The sequence below is a fragment of the Eupeodes corollae genome, chromosome 3 (genome assembly GCF_945859685.1).
Source record: "Eupeodes corollae chromosome 3, idEupCoro1.1, whole genome shotgun sequence".
Taxonomy (NCBI): domain Eukaryota; kingdom Metazoa; phylum Arthropoda; class Insecta; order Diptera; family Syrphidae; genus Eupeodes; species Eupeodes corollae.
The window spans coordinates 81,160,553-81,181,628 of NC_079149.1; the positions used below are offsets into that span (position 1 = coordinate 81,160,553).

At 35.5% G+C, this 21,076-nt stretch overlaps 1 protein-coding gene across 2 annotated transcripts; it reads right to left on the reverse strand.

Moving 5' to 3' along the window:
- Nucleotides 1–10,669: 10,669 nt before the first annotated feature.
- LOC129950348 (mucin-3A) lies at nucleotides 10,670–19,429 on the reverse strand. Of its 2 annotated transcripts, none has more exons than XM_056062257.1 (6): nucleotides 19,261–19,429; nucleotides 18,951–19,067; nucleotides 16,037–16,180; nucleotides 13,238–13,886; nucleotides 12,230–12,722; nucleotides 10,670–12,169 (listed from the first exon to the last, which is right to left on the reverse strand). In XM_056062257.1, the coding sequence occupies exons 2-6, from the start codon at nucleotides 18,991–18,993 to the stop codon at nucleotides 11,093–11,095; spliced, it is 2,406 nt and encodes an 801-aa protein (XP_055918232.1). In that variant the 5' UTR covers nucleotides 18,994–19,067; nucleotides 19,261–19,429; the 3' UTR covers nucleotides 10,670–11,092. The 2 variants fall into 2 exon arrangements, with proteins under 2 accessions (XP_055918232.1, XP_055918233.1); XM_056062258.1 differs by lacking the exon at nucleotides 19,261–19,429 and having other exon boundaries at nucleotides 12,230–12,441; nucleotides 12,559–12,722; nucleotides 18,951–19,254.
- Between the last annotated feature and the right edge of the window lie 1,647 nt (nucleotides 19,430–21,076).

Here is a 21,076-nt window from a genome sequence, read left to right on the forward strand (position 1 = left end):
TGCACCCACAAAGAGTGACTGTTTGGTGCGAAGTATGGACGGAATTATTAGGCGGTATTTTTTTCAAAATGAGGCCGAACAGGCTGTAACTGTGAATGGTGTTCGCTAGCGTGAGATGATAACGATTTTTGTATGGCCCGAATTGAAAAATATTGATGTGGACGATATATAGTTTCAACAAGACGGTGTTACTTTACTCAAAGTAAAATTCAACTGCCATGTAGTCTAACTCCTGCCAATTTTAATTTAATTTGCCACCAAGATCATGTGATTTGACACCGTTGGACTCCTCTTTCTGGGTTAGGTTAGGTTAGGTTAGGTTATAGTGGCTGCCCAAGATAGAAACGGACACACTAAGGCCAGTTTAATGGCCCATTGTGATACCACATGAATCTTTAGGCTTCCTCCTAAGCTTAGTGGAACCAGCTAGAGCCCCTTACGAAACGTGAGAGGCTGATTATACTGATATGATTTAGATCGTTTAGATCGTTAAAGAAGAATTCTCCTAGGTAATTCTTGCGTTTTCGAGCTAGAGCAGGGCATGTGCAGAGAAGATGAAGAACCGTTTCTTCCTCTTCCTCGTCCATACAGCTTCTGCAAAAGTCATTTGAGAATACGCCTAGTCTCGTGGCGTGCTTTCCTAATAGACAGTGTCCGGTTATGACACCTATTATCGAGTTATATGCGATCTGCTTAGAGAGAGCAAGCACCTTGAACGTTTTAAATCCAGTGTTGGCCAGATGTTTTTTGTGGCTTGACACGTGGAGATGTTGTTCCACCTGGTGCCTGCCCTTCTCGCAGCGTCTTGCATTAGCAACAGTTTACAAGTAGCGATTGGTATGCCAGTACTTGCCAAACGTGGTAGGATGGGCTGTACTGTACCGTTCCTGGCGAGTTCATCTGCCTTACAGTTACCTGGAATGTCTCTATGGCCCGGCACCCAGCAAAGGTGAATATTAAACTGTTGCGCCATCTCCATTAGAGATGATCGACAGTTATGGACTGTTATAGAGTTTGTAGAGACAGAGTCCAGAGATTTGATAGCGGCCTGGCTGTCAGAGAAAATACGGATATCAGATGTTGATATCACGTTTGCGGTGTCCCTCTACTAACGAATCGTCTGCAAGAAGAGATGCCCAGTTTTGAGTTAATTATTCTGCTAGTAAGCATTAAATGAATTAACTCCCGAAGCGAACTCTCTACATTTAGAGATGTCAGTGCAGATGTGTCCACGTTGTTAAAGGCACCTTCGATGTCAAGGAAAGCAACCGAAGTGAACTCTTTATGATGGAGGGGATATTCGATGGTGCGTACTAAAGTGTGTAACGCTGTTTCCGCCGATTTACCTTTACAGTAGGAATGTTGAGACGAAGACAGAAGTCTTGTATCGATACGTGCCCTTAAATGGATATCAATCAATCTTTCCAGGGTCTTAAGAAGGAATGATGATAGACTTATAGGTTGTAGATCTTTAGGGTTGACTTGGGAGCATTTACCTGCTTTAGGTATAAAAACAACTTTAACTTCTCTCCATGCCGAGGGAACATGGACCAGGTAAAGACAGCAGGTAAAAATTGCCTCAAGGATTGGTGCAATTATATCAGAAGCCTTTTGTAATTCGACTTGAACTTGAACGTATAAAACTGTTGCAAGTTTTGGTAAGAGAACTACCAGGAAAATGAGTGTCCAATAGTAAGTTCAGCGATTCATTACTTGAATTTGTCCAGGAGCCGTCTGTATTTTTCAAGCAGCTTGGCATAGCTGGATTAGTTGAAAGAATTTTCCGTAACCTAGAGGGTTCAGAATTTTCTTCTATCATGCCACAGAAGGATCGCCAAGAATATCGCTTGGATTTCCTTTGTGCCTTCTTGTAGATTCTTAGGGAGTCCCAATGAGAGGCTAGTCTTGCAGCTTTGGCCCGGTTGAAAAGTTTCCTGCATTCCTTCCTGAGCTAGTCAAGCTCTGAAGCCCACCATTGTGGTTTCCTCTTTCCTCTTATGTGTATAAGTGGACAAGCAATTTCTAGCGATCTGTTCATAGCTGAGGTAAGGTCATTGACTTTGTTGTCAAGTTCGTTAGCGTTAGAGGAAGGACTAGATAGTCCAGGTTCTAGTAAACTCTGTAAGACTTCTTGTCGAGTTTTAGTTATGAAGGTTGGTTCATTACCAACATTACTTACTAAGAGGTTAGTACCAAGAATATAATTAAAAAGAGACTCACCTCTGTCGTTGATATTCGTACTGCCCCATACAGCAAAAGAAGCGTAGGTGGACAACATAAACGCTGGAAGGATGACATTCGAAAAATATGCCCACTTTATTGGAGAGAAGCACTAGATAGAAGAAGATGGAGAAGTCTGGGGGAGGCTTATGCTCAGATAACCTAAAATTATACCTCTCTTTTCAAATAATGTATATATTTAAATTAGTTTTAAACCTTTATTGAATTATTTGTTTCTTGTAATTTAATTAATTTTACGTACACATACTTGTTTAAATGTAATGTAAATATATTCAATCAAATGGTAATTATAAAATTATTGTAAATTTTAAAGTATTAATGAGTGAATAAAGCTTGGAATAATAATACAGTATGATGAGCGTTAGCATCGCTCCCAATAATTAGGCGGATCCTTTGCCTTTCCGCTTCAGCGACGACTTTCTCCAGGGTCTTTCCAGGGAGAGGGCCAAGGTGGTCATGCCCAAGATACGCCGATACCAGCCAGAAACTTCCTTTGGTTGTTTCCAGCCTAGCTACGGTGGTATCTCTGTCACTCAAACGATGGAGTAAAAATACATTAATGCTACGTTTCACTAGTATGCAAGATCTAGGTTCACCTTTATCTGGCACACAAAGTGTGTAGTATCCAGGAGTCCTGAGTCCTCGAACAACGGATCCTACAATCCATGGCTCTTGGATCAGGACAATGTCTTCCCTGTTACTCGCCAGACGGAGAAGAAGTGAGGCCTAAGCCTTTATGGAGTGTTGGAGATTAATCTGTACTAACTGCAGCATTTTGGCTACAATTAGGCAGATCAACCTCCACCACGATTTTGTTCTGATCCTCTGAGTCTGAGGATGAACCCAAGAGTTCGTCCTCGCTCAGAAGGATCATGTTAAGTTCGTCCTCAGTCTCCATTAAGGATGGACTGTCCACGACTTTTGTAGAGGGTGCAGTCGCGATTGGAGAGAACAAGGGTGCATCGTCACCCTCTGTTAGTAGAGAAGGCGACGTCCCATGTTCACCAACCACTAGTACACCTTCGGTAGTTTTTGGAGGCCCGCTTTCCGCGTTAACCTCATCTTTTTTATAAATTCGAATTGTAATGGATTCGAAACCATAGTTTATGGAGCCCTCGTTTAGGGCTAGAGGAGCCAAGGATTCTTTATTGAGTACCACAATGGCGCTCCTATAAAGACCCTTCACTTCCTCTAGCTTGGCTATTTTCCAGTTATACGTCGGAAGGGACGGGTTACACACTTTGACCATCTCGAGAATGTCCTCGATACCAGCAGGTTTAATCGGTATCCAGATGCGGGCTCTAGGTCTGCTGGGAATGTCTTACACAGCGACAACCTAACCGGCTGACAGCAAGCTTGTAAAGGTCACAAGATCTCTGGTCGCCACAAACCATGAGTTTGACATGGCCTTGATGCCAACCCCCATCGCTTATGGAAGGAAGTGGTCCTGGAAGCTCTCTCAAAATGCTCAAAAAGCCACCCGAGAGCTTAACCTTGACCAACTGCCAACGATCAGCCGATATTGTGCCATCATCATCGCTCCTGTCAATGACCGCAACCACGACTTTGCCCTTCGCGACGTCACTGAAACTGGCTTGTTTCTTAATGGCATTGAGGGGGGTGCTTGTGGTATGCACCCGAGGCCGTTTTGGTGTCGGTGCGGCCCCCTCAAGAGACCTTTCTCTCTTGGACGTAGATTCCTTATTGGATCTTGTTGAAGCAAGTATGCTTTTGGCCCATTCGACGCTAGCGGTTTGCTGCGGAGTCTTTTCAGCCCCCGATGATGCACCAGAGGCCTTCAAGATTTTCGCCGCTTGCCGCCTTTGTCTATAAAGGCCTTTAGAGAGTTTTCCATTTCTGGAAGTATTCTTACTTGTTGAAATTAGGTATCGCTACCTTTTTATTCTCGTTGCTACCAACAGCAGAGGAGGGTCCATGGTTAGCCACTACTACCTTCTCTGTCTTGGCCGCAAGAGATACGAAAGCAGGCTTTGACACCAAGCTGCCGCCCGGTCCTGAAGAGATACCGATCTCACATGTGTTTTTTTTGTTTGTTTTGTAGGTACATATTTGGTCCCACGAGACGCGAAGTAAAAAAACCCATCTGCACAGAGATTCGCATGTACAGATAAGGCTAGTTAATTCGGAGGTCGCCAGGTATCCAGATACTCCGTTAGAGACTGGGATATTTTTGAATTGGCCCCCAGCCAGGCTGATCATCGGCACGGGTCGTTTAACACCTTAGATCCAGCCCAATAATGATGAGAGGTGGTGGGGAGGAAGAGAAAGGGTGAGGAGTCAGTTGACGTTAATTCATCATTCTGACGTGTAAGGAAAAGATTGGGATTCGGTAACAGCAATTCAGCTAGGTTACCTAGAGTGAGAAGGAGTATAGGAGATAGGACCGTTGCTAGCTTTTTCGCCATTACAAACGTGGGAGGTGGGATGGGACTTGGTGACATAAACGTAGGCTGGTATGCCTTGTTTATGTGGGAGTAGATGATGATTTTGGGAAGGTAGAGGGATAAGAACGTCCTTTAGTTTCAGGACTCATCTGGAGAAAATTCTCGAGAATCATTGACCTTACTCAGCTTCTACAACTCGAAAAGTTCGATGTTCAGAGTAGAAGTCTTTCTGGGTTAATTACTATTTAAATTAAGACGACTCTATACATATAAAAGCATTCCAAGAGGGTTTTAAATATGCCATATTCAAGAGATAAAATACCAGATTGATAGATAGATACAGATTTTGTTGAATTAAAGTAAAACTTACATTACACACCAAAAATGTTTCCAACAATCATTATAGCATGGCAATTGCCGTCTGCCAGATTGACAACAAAACACAATGAATGTTAAAAGCCCTCAATATATGTACATAATTACTTTTAAATATTAAAAAAGGTATTTATAATTTTTAAACAGTTCATGATAGATTAAAAATAATTTAAAAAATAGTGCATAGAAACACAATTAAAAATGTTCGTTCATTATAGCACTTCTATATCCAAGCGCAGTTTTCCACAATTCGTAAAGATTTACAACATTCATTTCATCCAATAAACTTATCACTTGATCTTCCGATAGAAAGTCTCTTCTGAATACATTCCTTCTTATTTCTCTGAGAATGGGGCATTTTCCCAAGAAGTTTACAATATCCTTTCTTTCTGATAGGTTGCACAAATTACACACTAGGATTAAATCAGGTCTGTGTGGAATGAAATTTAAATCTATTAGTTCACTACGTAGTCTGACCATCATAGAAATCACACGGACATTATTGGAATCGTTAAAATAGTTGTTCTCTGCAAAGTTATGATTTAATCTGCAGTAAGTTGTTCTGTACAAGGAATTAGACGCATCAGCAATATATTCAGCTATACATTTCTCATCAACCTTTAAAATGACTTCATACAAGATGTTTTTAGCGGTTGTTAAATCCTCGATGGGTAAATTAATTTGACATTCCTCAGCAAGATCTTGCCACTCCCGATACCAACTGTTTTGATCTTCTATGGCTTTTATCCCGACTTTTTTCACTACTCGCGAATCATTCATTTTATTAACGTTAAGCAAGAAGTCAGCTTGCAACTGCAATGTTTTTATAAACAAAGGAGAGAGACACGTTTCCCGCATTATTATGTAGTTTGGCGTATTTTTCGGCGGATTAAATATTCTTTTTATAAAGTGCGTTAAGAGTTTTTCAACCGAATTGTACTATTTACATCCCCATGCCTGCGATCCATATAAAAGTATGCTCTCAGCTATTGCTTCAAATACTTTAAACTTGCTACAAATTTTTTTTGTTCGGGCTTACTAATTATTACTAAGTAAGTTATTCATTTATTTACATTTAAATATACGAAATAGAATACAAATTTTGAATTTAAGAGCTATGGCTAAGCTTTCAGCCTGGTTGGCAAGTTAATAAATGTTTATTTTAAAATGTAATTTAATTTTCAATAATCAACAAAAAAAACTAAAGTATCAAACGTATTCTGATATTAATAACATCCTTTACTTGTAAACTGTTTTTAAGAAATTGCTTAAGGTTTTCGAGTCACGTAGGTAGGTAGGTAGAAATGGCGATCTCAAGGCAACCTAGCCTGAGATCCAATCAGCGCTGTAGTGCGCCGTTTTGATACCAAAAACTCGTTTGACCTTTGATTGAAAGGGATAGATCGATAGAGAAGCTTCATAGCGATTAAGTTAGAGCCATTTTATCGCATTGAGAAAAAAGATTAGGTCTCTAATCTTTGTCTCAGATAGCTCATCGAGTTCTTGAAAGAATGCTTTCCCAAAGCATTTCATTCTGGTGATTGCCAAAGCAGGACATTTGCAGAAGAAATGGATTATGGTTTCACTTTCTCTTTGGTCACTACAGCTACGGCAAAAGGTGTTGTAAGAGATATCCAACTTCTCTGCATGAACTCCTATAGGCCAATGTCCGGTACAATCCGCAACAATCCTGGCTATGTCTTGCCTTGGCCTGCATAGAAGATCGTTTGTACGGGTTTTGTTATAGGTGGGCCATATCTTCCTAGATATAATGAAGCAGTTGGGTAAATTACTCCACCTTCGGTTTGATTCAGTTTGGTAGATAGAAAAGATTTTACCCTTCATAGCACCAAGAGGAATGTTAACCATTTCCGCAAGTGAGCTATGAAGGGCCGATCCTTGCCTGACTAGCTCGTCAGCCCGTTCATTTCCCACGATACCACTATGGCCCGGAACCCAGATCAGGGTGACACCGAGGTTAATATTCAGGCTCGCAAGCTCATCGCGACATTTCTGGACCAATTTAGATGAGGATATGGCCGAGTTAATGGCTTTGACAGCTGCCTGACTGTCTGTAAAGATAGCCACATTTTGGTTTGGGTTTTGTTTAAGTATCTTACATGCCTCGCTTATTGCCAGCAGTTCAGACTGAAAAACGCTAGCAAAGTTGGTTGTGTCAAAACTTATCGACACGATATCATCCTCCCAATCTTCTCTCGATGGGAAAATTATCTTGAAACCCTTACTAAGGTTCAAAGTAGGAATGCAGTAGTCAGTGTCTACCGACATAATATCTGAGGGAATTAATTTCGTAGTGTTGCTGTGACCATAAGGTTTTGACAACCAGCTATTTGATTCCTTCAGCCTAATAGCGCTGCAGGAAAATATTTATTTAATAAAAAGGTCGATTGGTAGAAGATTCAAAATAACGTTTAAGGCGTCCGCTGTTCTCTGAACCTTCTTTAGCTTATTAATGTTATAGGCTTTGCTATGAGCAGGATACCACACAATCGAACCATATGTTAAGATAGGGCGTACTATGGCTGTGTACGTCCATAAAATCATCTTCGGCTGAAGTCCCCACTTTTTGCCGAAAGTTTTGCTGCAGGCGTAGAAGGCAACACAGGCCTTCTTAACCCGTACTTCAATATTTAGTTTCCAGTTTAGTTTAGGGTCGAGTATAACTCCCAAGTATTTTGCACTGGAAGACAATGATAGGATTTGACCATTGAGTCGAGGTAGCGTGAAGGGCGGTAGTTTAGTTTTGGTGGTAAAGAGCAACAGTTTAGTTTTACTTTGGTTAACTCCTAGTCCACAACTAGTGGCCCAGTTGCTAACTTTCTTCAAAGCTGACTCCGTGATTTCACTAATCACAGAGGTGTACTTTCCTGACACCAATAGCACCAAATCATCTGCGTAGGCTACCGCCTTCACTCCACATCGCTTCAAGGTTTTAAGCACAAAAGATGTTAAGCTTATTGGTCTGAAATCCTTAGCGGATTCGTGACCTCGCCTACCCACTTTCCAGTCACACTCGTTTAGAAGTTTAAAAGTTTTCTGCATATTATTGTTTGCCAAATGAAATTTGCCTTTGTGCTTTGAATATTGGGCATATACTTATGATATGAAAGCAATCTTCTTTCGATTTTAGGTTTCAAAGCGTACAGAATTGATTATAGCTTCCATTATAAGGGTTACCATTTAAGGAAATGAGCTCAATATACATACAGCTTTTTCCTTTGTTTCAAGAAATTCTCTGCCAAGCTCCTGAATATAAAAAAAAAAATTATCTATTGCTGAATAATCTGGTATCCAGCCAGTAATCCAGCCTGGAACCCCTTCAGCAAGTAACCGGTCTCAATCCAACTAACAAGACGCTTATGCATCATAGTTGTAAATATCTTGTAAGATGCATTTAAAAACTAAATCCCTCTGTAGTTAGCGGCATCAAATAACGATCCTTTTTTGTGGATTGAAAATATAATAGCATCTCGAAATTCATCTGGTGGCGATTTTCCCTCCAAAACTGTATTAAAAAGTTTTATAAGGTGCTCTTTGAGCATGACAGTCTTTAAGCGTCTTTAGCTTTTCTTCTTCCCACTCGCTAAATGTAAATGCAGTCCAGAAAATCGACTACGAATCCAGGTGTTTGTCAACTGGTGTCACTTTTGCTATTTTTGGAATATTTATATTCTTGAAACTCATGTTTAAATCTCACTTCTAGAGCATCCTTAGAAAACTCACTTCAAACAGTACATTCTTTTAATATCTTTAGACCATTAAAGTGTTTGTATTTAAAAGAAAACAATTCTTAAAGAAAAAACATATTAAAAAAGCCTTACACTATTTATGTGGGTCAAAAAAATAAAATGGAATTAAAGACGATTTTCACGAATTTAAAGACAACTTAATAAAGAATTGGGGATCTCTTATTCAAGGTTTCTTCTTAAGAACTAAATATTTGTTCTTTTTCTCAAAGATCTTATGAAAATAACTTAAAACATTACTAAAGTTTTTCTTATTCTAATTTGTGTGAAAACAAAGATTTTATTTTTTGTAACACCAAACCGCTTTTTGGTGAATATCGTTAAATTAATTACAAATCTTTAGATGAAATTTTCACTTATACAGCTTAACAGTAAAAGCACTATAGCTCATACTCGTATCGATTCTTTGGATCGTCCATTTATCACAAATTGATGAATTTATGCTGCGTGATTGGAATAGGACCGATTCATTTTATGTTGTAGGTCTAGTCCTCAGTTAACAGAAGTACTTTCAGCAACAAAGTTTAAACAAAACTAATTTCCCAGAGGGTCATGACCCTTATGACCCCCCTCCTTTGTGGATCGGCTATTGATCGGGAGTAATAATTTTCTAGTTATCTATACTAATTACTTTCTTTCAAAAATAAATCACATCACAAATTGATAAACAACACAAAACAGTGACAACATATAGAAAGTGAGAAAATAGAGCCTAATATCTTAGGACCTCCAGAAAAGTGGCTGATAGTATGGACTGATCTAAAATGATTCTAATCATCGTCACAAGAAAAACAGTTCAGTTGAACTCGTAATGCTCTTTTTATTTATTTACCAAAAAATATTCTTTCGATAAGAAAATAAAAAAAAACACATTTTTGAGACGCACATTATATAAAATCGATTCATAGGGTTGGTTTTTAAAATAAAGTTAAATAATCCGATCACTTATTGCACTGGCACCAAGCTTTCTTTTCTTCTTTGGATTAGAAATTACCTTTCTATCCTTTTAATAAAAATTGTATTAAATGGTTTCAAGTCTGAAATTCATAAAATAGTCTTGGTGTTCCACAGGGCTCTGTTTTGTCTCCGACGCTCTTCATTATATAAACAATCTCTTGTCTGTAATTTTTTATTAGCTGACGACAGTACTCTCACCTTTTCATATCCGTTTTTCATGTCTTTAAAGTGTAACATAACCCTTATTCCACTATCCATGCGTGGCATCCAAGAAAGTAATCCACTTTCAGTACTTGGCATGTGTATCAAAAAAATGGTGTTAGGTGCTGAGGATTTCTCTAACGACGCACGGTGCATGAAATTTGTAACCCCTTCTGATATAGCTGTAACTTACAAAGCCTTCATTCGTCCAAAACTTAAATATAGCTCACATATTTGGCAACTGTTCCAAAACAAGTTTAAGTATTTTGTATAGTATTTTAAATAAGCCAGCCGCATTCCCCTCCTAAAAAAATTCAGCCATAATACTAGCACTTCTAGAAATGCTCATCAGTTTAATCTTGAGCTCAATTTCGGTCGTGCTGTTAAGTATAGAGATTTTTTTAACAGCACATCGCGAATGTGAAATGCTTTATCCAACTCTGTTTTTTCCTATCATTTTGATATTCAAAGCTTTAAGACCAATGTGCACCTCTTTAATCCTTCTCCATTTTCCTAAAGGTCGCACTGTGTTTAAACTTTAAACATGTTAACGGTATTAACAACCCTTTTTTGAAACAACTGAAATTATTAAAACCTCTACAATTAAAACCAAGAACTAACTCATATTTATTTATAAAGTAAATGTAATAAGTTAAATTTCGCATATCCTATTCTACCTATCTACATAATCTTGTTGAAACTTGTAAAATAAAACTTATTGAAGCAAGTAAAAGCTCTTTATTTTTGTTAAATTTTGAGTCGCAGTTTGCCTAGTTTAAAATTTTACATATATCAATAATTGCACCAATGATAACAATTATATATAAGTATTTAACAAATTTTTTTTCCAATATCTTAAAATACAAAATTTTACACCTTAATAATACTTCTTGTACAAACGTATCTACTAAATGATTTTAAATAAGAAAAATGTCTCCAAAGCAATGAAAAAAATGTACAATGGGTACTCCTCATAATACCACATACCTATATGAATATTTTTATAGCTTTGAGGCTATACGAACTTAGTTGGCCTAACTGAATTTAACTACACCTAAAGTGCTTTATTTCAAATTGTTATGATTGTTTTCAGGGTAAATATCGGTCAGGCCACTGTGTTCCATATTGCCTCATGCGTTTGATCCCCTAACCGATAAATGGAAACTGAGGAAAAGCTGGAGGAAAGAAACCTCCGAAAGAAGCTGTTGGTGCAACTGGTAAGGAAGTAGTGATGAATGTTGGTATATCAGTGGATACAACGTTTGTTGAAAATATAGTTGTGAGTGCTGTTTTTGCGCCGAATGTAAGCTTCAAAATTCTACTTAAGGTCTGAGTTAAAACTGTGGGTAGGACCGTAGCTGAGGTAACCAGCTTGAATTGAGGTTGTTGTTGCAAGCCAAAAGGGTTCAACGATGCAAATGGCTGTGGTTGGGGTGTTGGAACTTCAGCTGTCCTTGAAACTAGTTTTGAAATTGTGCGGTAACTTGTTTGCTGGCCCTGTACAATTGGAATAACATGAGATTCATAGAGCGATTCCATTGGTACAGTTTCTTGTGTAGGGGCGATTAAAGGTACTTGAGCGTTCTGTTGAATCAGTTTCAAATATGCCAATTGCTGCAGTTGTTCTGGAGAAAATTGAGGATAGAAACTCTGCGATGGTTCAGGAATGGTGGGTTTCTTAACGAGTTCTTCATTTAAAACTGGAGGCCGCACTGAAGATGCTACGGCTGCGAGACTACTGTTTCCGTCATCTTGGTCGCCATTTGCAAAATCAGCAAATTCCAGATCCAAGTGTATTTCGGAGCCTGATTCATCAAGCTTGCTATTGAATTCGTATAAGTTATTATTTTCAAGGCAAACGGGTGTTGTTTTTGTTGAAGTTATAACTGTGGTGATGTCATATGTTTGTAGGAAAGTTAGGAAACTTGTACTTTTATCTGCGTTAACTATTGGAAAAACTTGAGTTTTTAGCTTGAGCTGTGATTGGGTAAAAGTTTCGACATAATTATCTAAAGACGGTGTTTCAGAGATATCAGCTAAAGTGCATGCCGGAAATGTTGTAATACTGCTTCCTTGCAATAACTGATTTATTTGAGTGGTTGTAGCTAAAATGTTTTCGATTAGAGGTCCTTTGATTGTAGATTTATCGATGTAATCCGTTTCTAAAGATTTTTCTGTTGTTGATGTAACCGTGACATACCTTGTCTTCTTTATTGTACCAATCTAAAAAGAAATTAAAATTTTTAAAACTGATCTTGGAACGGAAGCTTAAATTGTACTTACCTGGAATGTATAGGGTGTCTTAATGGTTGCAACTTCATAATAAACATCTTCAAAGTTCGATGGTGTGATAATGTCAATGTTAAGTGTCTCAACTGGGTACAACATCATAGAGGTGGTTTCATCACTTGCTGGAATACTATTAGCAATTTTATCAACTTTGACCGATGACGTTTGTTTTGAGGTTTCCACTACTGACGAAGTTACTGCCGATACTGAAATTTCATTTGATGTTGGAAAAATTGAAGAAGTAGGGGAAATAATGGAAGATAATTCAGAAGCCTTGCGAATGTAAACTTTTGGCTTGACAGATGATTTATATTGCCATCTACCTGCGGAACGAAGTTTTGTGTTTGCTGGAGTTATGCTCGAAGTCACTGATGCAGCTGGTTGAGGCCTGTGCCTAAAGGGACTTCTCCTTGCATCATAAGATGATGTTGATGTTGAAACATATTCACTTTGTCTGTGCGAACTTCTAGGTGATTTAGTGCCTTTACTGTTAACAATACAAACAATGATAAATATACAGTTTTTAATAAGTTTATAAAATATAATATTTCTTATTCTCGATAAATTTTCTATAAATATTTTATGGGCATCTTAGAAAAAAAATTAGAGTTTATAAAATTAGAAAAGGGATTCTTGAATAATATTATCAGAAACTCAAAAACTTATTTATGTGATAAGAGGTCTGTAACTAATGTTACCAATCGTTAACTATGGTCATAATAAGAAGGATGTTACAAGATCGTTCCAAAACTAACTGTTGAAGTATTAAATAGTAACGATTTGGAACAATTTGCCATTGAGCACTGGATCTGTGTTTAAAGTGTTGAACTTTATAGTTAGGGAGCTGACCAAACAGATACTAGAAACTTGCGTTACTTTTAAGTCCCTTATGTAGCCCGAACCTGCCTTGGAGGAGACAAAATATGGAAGCATACATTCTTGTATGGATTTACGAAAATAAAAACAATTGGGATTATAGGAGTTGGAAAAATGAATGCTTACTTCTTTTGATGGCCTTTCGGTTTATGTTTTCCACTGCTTCCATGCTTCCTGATACTGTTCTGTACACTAGACTCCGATGTGGAAGAAACTATGCGGTTTTCGTCAAAAGAAGTTCTCGTTTTGTATTTCATAACTTGTCCATTGAAATGCCTAGATGTTGGACTTTCAGTTCTCAAAACACGTTGCGTTTGGGTTGGAGTTATATGATTGTTGTTATTGTTCAAAACACGTGAACTACTCTGTAGCACTTGAGCGTATTTTCCCGAAATATACGTCCCAATTACACTTGTTTCGTGTATTGTTGTAGTCCCATCCATTGCTACTTTGCCACTCAAAGTTGTAACCAAACCCACCGGATGAGGATCCTTAGAGGTGGCTGTTTTTCTCAAGCCATTTCTCTTTTTTGATACTAAATCAACAACATGATAAGATTCTTCAGCATATGTTTCAGGTTGACGTGATAGTAAATCATAATCTGGTTGACTTGAAAAATCCTTTCGAGCTATTTCCGTGTCTTGACTTGTGGATTTTTTATTTTGATTATTGTTTGTTGATAATTTAGTTGGATGAATTCCTGGTGGTTTTTCTTGAACAGCCAATGGCTTGGTCTTTATAATATCCACTTTATTTGGAAGTAATGCTGAAATATCTGCAAGAAAAAAATTTGAGTCGAATGAAATCAAAATAATGTACAAATTAATTGTAATATTTAAAACTATCAATGTCGGTTTGTAAAAGAATTCTATCATATGTGGACTTTATTATAAAGGGTGATTTTTTAAAAGCTATAAAAAAGTTTAAAAAGCACATACAATTCAGAAAAATGCATGAAATCTTTATTTGAATCGATAGTACAATCTATATAAATTTTTGTTTCAAGATTATTTCATGCAAATATTGACATTGACTGCGCTTCAAATGGTCCAACCGCTTGGTCCAATTTTGGCACACTCTTTCCAACATTTCGGTATCTCACGAATAAATGCTTCAATTTTGTCTTTCAATGCGTCAATTAAAGCAGTCTTGTCTGTTTAGACATGAGCTTTAACATAGCCCCACAAAAAACAGTCTAAAGGCGTTAAATCACACGACCTAGGCGGCCAATTGACCGTTCCCGAACGTGAAACAAAATGTTCACCGCACTCGCCTCTCAATAAGTCCATTGTTGCGCGTGCTGTGTGCCATGTGGCACCGTCTTGTTGAAACCACATGTCATGCATGTCAAGCTTTTGCATATTGGGCAAAAAAAAGTCGGATATTATCTCACGGTAGCGATCACCATTCACAGTTAAGTATCTATTCGCATCATCTTTGAAGAAGTTCGGTCCAATGATGCCACCAGCCCATTAACCGCACCAAACAGTGACTTTTTCTGGGTGCATTGGTAGCTCTTGCAATGCTTGTTGCTGATATTCATCCCAAAATCGACAATTCTGCTTATTTACGTAACCATTAAGCCAAAAATGAGCTTCCAATGAGCGTGCGATGAACTTTCTTAACAGAGCACGCATTTTGATAATAAAATTCAATAATTTGCAAGCGTTGTTTGTTTGTTAGACGATTCATGTTTAAATTTTGGACCAAATTGAAGATGTTTGACAATGAAACAAAACGCGCGCCCGCTGTTAAAAACAGTGTTGCCAAAAAGATAATAGCTAAAAAATCACCCTTTATAAAAAATCTTCATGTCATCAGCAAAAATGAGAACTTCACTTGAGCGGAAAAATGACTTTCGTCGTTTATAGACAGGATGAGTAGAATAGGTCCAAGATGGCATTCCAACAACATAATTGAGCAACAAAATAATTTAGATGATAATTTCTATATTTTACCTCATAGGATCTGTTTTCAAAGTAGACAAATGGTGAAAAACTAAGAGTTTTAAGTTTAAATAAAATAATTCCGTGGGTAAGTTGGTCATTTGAGGAGATTTGTACCGGTTGATCTTTTTTTCACAAAACCATGTTAATGTTCGCAAATGAGATTTTTACTTAAAAATTCTAAACTCTCACAAACAATTTTTTCAAAAAGTTTAGGAATAAAAGACTATTTTGCAACGGGCTTGTAGTTTGTTATGTCCGCATTCTTACCTTTCTGGGAAATTAGCCTGTTTTTAAGGAAAATTTTAATGTAAACGTAAGGGGTTCAAAGTAAGCATTGCTACACTTTTTTAATACTATCGAGGGACCACCATCGGGGCCATCTGAGCACTCATCATTCAGCATGGATAGAAGATTAAGGCTCGTACTCTGTAGCACAGGGATATGACTACAGTTAGTTCGCGAAAAGAAGGATTATTAAATAATCTACTTGAAGGCAATTAACAAATGACTCACGCATATCGGTAACGAAATATTACAGATATCAGAAGTTTTATCTAATGGAAGGTCCTTGTTCGAAAAGTTCGACTAAAAAAGCCATCTGATTTTTCTTTAAGTTGACAAGTTTACCAAATTTTTTTTAGGATTGCCTTTCAAAGAGGTGCCCATATTAGTATAATTACCGGCGTATATAATATTATAAAAAGACTTAAATTCATTAAAGAGCTTAAAACAAAAAGAGAAGCTGATTGGGGACAGATTTTTAAGGTAACTTTTCCATGCTTTTTTTCTTTTGTTACGCAGTAAATACAGGTGGATTTCTGATCTGAATTACAGAACAAAGAAGAAATTATTCAATCGAGAATTCGATTTGTTTTAGTTTTTAATACAGCTTCTTTTCTTTCTATAAGTTATATTTTTTACAAATTTTATTTTAAAATCTTAAAAATAAACAGTAATAATTATTTATACGACTTACCTAAACTTGGAGCACTCTGGGGTGAGAAAATCATTACAGTTTTTCCAATAGTTGTTGTGAAATCCAAGAATCCATATACGGTTTGGGTAACCAAATCGGCAGTTCTGATTTCCGGTTCAGGGTTAGCATTTGCAGTCTTATACCCTATACAAAAAAAATGTTATGGATTTTTATATTAAAATTGAAATAATTCTGGTAGAGTAGAGATTGAAGATAGTGACATTTTAAAATATACAGTTTACTTTAAAAGTGAGGTACACTGTACGCTTAACACTAATCGAAATGCTGCCGTTTTTGATGATTGTACCTACTTCAGTGAACTTTCAAAAAACTCCTATGTTGCTTTGGGATTACCAAAGCATAATTCAAAAATATCAATCTTGAAAATTATGTTAAAAGTTGTCATCTGGTAATCACAAATTTAACAAAAAAAAATAAGTTCCGTATTATTGCTTATTGCAGTCCTTTGATGTGATAAACATAAGAAATTCCTGCATTTTAACTAAAACCTAAGTCCAAAAGTTTCAAATTTGTTTAAAAACAATTCATATTATTTATAACACAACAACACAATAAAAAACTGATTTAGTTAAACACTTTCATCTTAAAACTATTAAGTTTATATTGTATAGTTATATAATATTAGAATTATGTCCTAACGTCTAGGAATACAAACAATTAGAAGTGTCTCCTCAAACCACACTAATTTTTTTTTAAGTTGATTGCTAATAAGATGTGTGTTTGAAGTGAAATAGCCACCTCAATTTCGTTAAAGCTTTTTGCTACGTGCGTACTTTTTTTGGACTTATCCTACACTGTCCACTACATTTTTTTTACCTTACAATATGATGCAATAAAAGACAAACTTAAAACAGGGCCGGATTTAGGGGTCCAGAGGACTCACTCGAGTTTTTCAATAAATAATTTCTTGTGAAACCAAGTAGATTTCTTTGCTATTGAAAAAACACATATCTTTTGATGTTGGTGATCTTTTTGTTTCATGTCCGTCGAATAAACAGAAAAAAAACAGAACAATTATATGAACAAAAGGACATAGAGATCATATTGCAGAGCCTTTTCTTTTCCTCTTCTCCACCAAGTGTTCCACGAATGATTTCAATGATTCTAATGCACGCATTGCCGAATCATTTTCGGTTCTTGCAAAATCTTGTTTGTTGCATTGAATCGCTCCAAGATATCGTTCTAAAATGTTGTAAACAAAGCGGTTTCGAGACCACTCATCTTCTGTAGAACGTGCGTTGCTTCATTCCTCATGATGTCTTTTTGCTCTTTATTGGAAGATATGCTGGTAAGAGCTTCTTCGATTTCTAAATAGCCGTTGACTAAGGCTTTCTTACTTCAGCTCAACAAGGCCTACGAGTGTCGCTGAGCCTTTTCAAGACTAAAAACTGTCCGTTTTTCTTTTCGATAATTTCTCAATCAGAATTCGGTGCCGCTCTGTACTGGCTGTAAAAAACGTGTACGAATTCTGCACGAAATCAAAGAATTGAACAGCCGATGGACATGATTTAGTAGCTGCCTAAATTTAGAGAATGACCACAAGGTACCAATGCCGATAAATGATTTTTCTCCAAAATAACAGCCTGCATCCCCTTGTATTTGCCCCTCATGTTTGCATCATGATTTTGATTTTTCACAGATTGGAGTGAACAAATATAGATCAACGATTTCTGTTATTTAAGATTAATATAATTAAATAATAATGTATGTACAAAGTACTGTAGGCTGTAGGTAAAGGTAAAAGACAAAACAAAAAATACATATCAAAGGAAAAGGGGTTTACTTGTGTTTCCTAGTTGGAGTTTGAAACAAAAATTTTTCGAAGTCTCTATTGTGGGGCCCCCCGTTTGTGGAGGTTGCCGTCCTTTCAATCCAGCCCTGACTTAAAATATATATGTATGTAAGTGCAAAAGTTTAATTTTGCTCGGCAGACACAAACTAAAATTTGCAGATCATTTTATAAATATAATTTATAAAATTTAAAAATAAACAACAAACTTTAACAAACACTTTTTATATTCATATGAATGTTTATGTTTATCATTGTTATCAAAATATATTTATGAATTTTGAATAAATGTGAAAATAATTATTCACTATTCATATAACTTTTTTTAAAACATTGAAATATTTTTTTTGGAAATTTGTTAAATCACCTTCTAAAAGCTTCAAATCTGTTAAAAAAAATAATGCAAATTGTTAATATCTTGGTTGAATAACATCACAACATAAAAAACGTTATCTTAGAAATAAACACTTTTTTCTTAAAAAATTAATTCCATAATTTTTTAGTAGTTTTTTTAACAGGAATAAAAGCGCACTTGTTATGCTGCATTTCAATAGGTATGCACTTAACACTTGGCAGCGGAAAAAAATCTATGGATATTAACCTCACTGTATCTATTATTTTCTTCTTTTTTTTTCTTTTCATTAACTCCATTTAAATAGACTTCACGTCTTTATTATTACACAACACTTGTGTTTCCCTTTCCATGTACCTATTTCATTACCGCCACAGATATTACCACTGTTACGAGGGCCAACAAAAATCGAAAACCGACCTTCAAATAATTTTGTTTTTTTTATTTTCTCTAAACTTTACGTGTACAGAATCATAAAAGTTGTTCTCACAATGATGCAAAGTATGCCACATAAATCTCCATAGAAAAAAGCAACAATTTCTGATCTTGTATGCATGGTCTTTATACACCTTACCTCACTCTTTCGTTGCTAAATTAATTCACTGAAAGTACATTTAATAATGTTGTTATGCAGTCCACCTATGTGTACATACATGTATATATGGGTAGGTACAATTTAATTCTTTGTTTGTTAGAAATGTACATTAACTTCTTTAAATCACAAATGGTTATAATTATAAACCTTTACTTACCTACAATGATAAAAAACAATTGAATAAAGCATTTAAGATTCATTTTTATCGATGAATTAAAACTAACACAATTGCCCCAACATATAAAGTGCACTTGTTGACGAAGTTCCAAAGAGACTGTTAAATTGGGATGATAAAATGGAAGAAAGATATTTTTATTAAAATGAAATTCAACTTTTTTTCTTAATAGAAATAGATATTCCGAAATGAAATCATTTAAATCAAAATCAGTGTAAGTATTTTTTTTGTTAACACGAATCAACGACGAGATCGAAAAAATAGAAGAGGTGGTAAAAGACTAAGCTCTTACATTTAAGAAAGTTGTCCCAAGACTAACTCTTGTCTTGGCTAAAGATACATTTTCCGAGTGTAAGAACTACAAAGCAACATTGCCATTTGTTTTGAGTCAACAGTTTCTTTTGAGATTTTAAATTAAAACATTTCAACGGAAATAAAATTAAGAAAATTTGTGCATTATATAAAATTTGATGTGTAGTTAAAAGTTGCATTTAAGGGTTAATGTAGGACCAATAAAACAACTGGATACAAATCGTTGCCCTCAAGCCATTACGAAATTAGGTTCCACACCATAGATACATAATCCACAAGTCAAACCTACCACTGCAGTGGTATACCACCAACCAGTCTCATTTTAGCCTTTTGCTTTGACAATTTAGTTTGTTTTGTTTTAAAGCTCTTGAAGTATCATGCATTTTATCCACTCTTTCTCATGGTTGAAAACGAATACCAACTATAGATGCATTATTTTGAAGTTGTAAAATGAATTCAATTGATCGGGTCGTAGGTACAAATTGCTTGATTACCTTTACCTCAAGATCTTTATTCTCTCTTATTTTATAGGCCCTTAAAGAGTTTGTATAGACTTTTTTTGCTGGAATATAATTTATTTAAGACTTTTCAATTCTTTAAAAGAGCTTTTATTACATATTTGCTTTTATTGTTGGTTTGTTTTGCGGGTGAAAGAATATGGTAAATTCTAACCACTCATAATGAAAAGCAATTAATCAAAAGACCAGGAAGTTAACTGTGGGCAGTAGATGACATAATAGTCTTTTGGAGACCTGAAAGTATTTTTGTATACATTGAAAACAATAATTATTTTGGCTAATAACAGCCCTAAGCTGTTAGTAAAGTTGATAATGTTCAACTTATTTAATTTTATTGAGTATATTGTTGTTGAGAAAAAATATAAACCTAACAACCTAACCTAAAACTTGGTTCAGTTTTTTTTTCACTCAAATATCTCGAGGGCAAAAAAGATATTGAAATAAAGCTTTTAAATCTTGTGCTTAAAATTTATAATACATTTGTAGAAAAGTTCAATGGACTTTTTTTTGGTTTGAAATTTTAAATAGATTGATATAGAAAACGTCTTCATGTTCAATTTTGAATCAAAGTTTTAAAAACTTAAGAAAAACATTACCAACATTTGAAAATTTAAGATATTTAATTAAAACTAATTTTATTTTATAAAAAATTAGTTTTTAACATTCAGTAAGACTTTGGGAAAAATCGAAATGACATTTTGTTTGCAAGAAATAAAAACACATAAAAAACATTACTAATACTTGGTAAAAATTAATTTTGACTCAAATATCTTCTCAAAATAAGATGCTGAGATGCGACCCACACTGATAACTTCCCATCCCGTCTGTATATTTGTCTTGCTTCAATTTTGTAGGTTTTCATATTCGGTTAAAAAAGTTGTCAATTGAATTATTCTTAAAATTTTAAACTTGCCAACAATATTTTTCATATAAAGAAATTGTTAAGTTTGAAAATCGAGTTTTGTTAAATAGATTTTTAGTCGAAAACAAATTTTTACTAATTTTAGTAGCATTTCTTAAATTTTTATAAATTGGATGAATGGAACTAATTTGAGAGAATCAACATCCGAACAATAATTTATACAAAATTTGCGTACTATTTCTTGTGGATTTTATTTTATGAAAAAACGGACTGTTGGATTTTTATAAAAAAAAAAAACTACTGAATATCGAAAAAAATATTTTCTGTGAAAAAAAAAGTTTGAAGACAATATTTTTAATTTTCAAAAGCGTTTTTAATCGTAAGTTATTTTTTAACCAAGTTTTGGTATTGCTTTT

Excerpts from the sequence above, each read along its gene's own strand:
- LOC129950348 (XM_056062257.1), bottom strand. The coding sequence starts at position 18,993 with ATGAATCTTAAATGCTTTATTCAATTGTTTTTTATCATTGTAG. Across the intron at positions 16,181-18,950 it reads ATTGTTTTTTATCATTGTAG|GGTATAAGACTGCAAATGCT; the intron begins GTAAGTAAAGGT and ends TTTTTTGTATAG. Across the intron at positions 12,170-12,229 it reads AGACACCCTATACATTCCAG|ATTGGTACAATAAAGAAGAC; the intron begins GTAAGTACAATT and ends ATTTCTTTTTAG.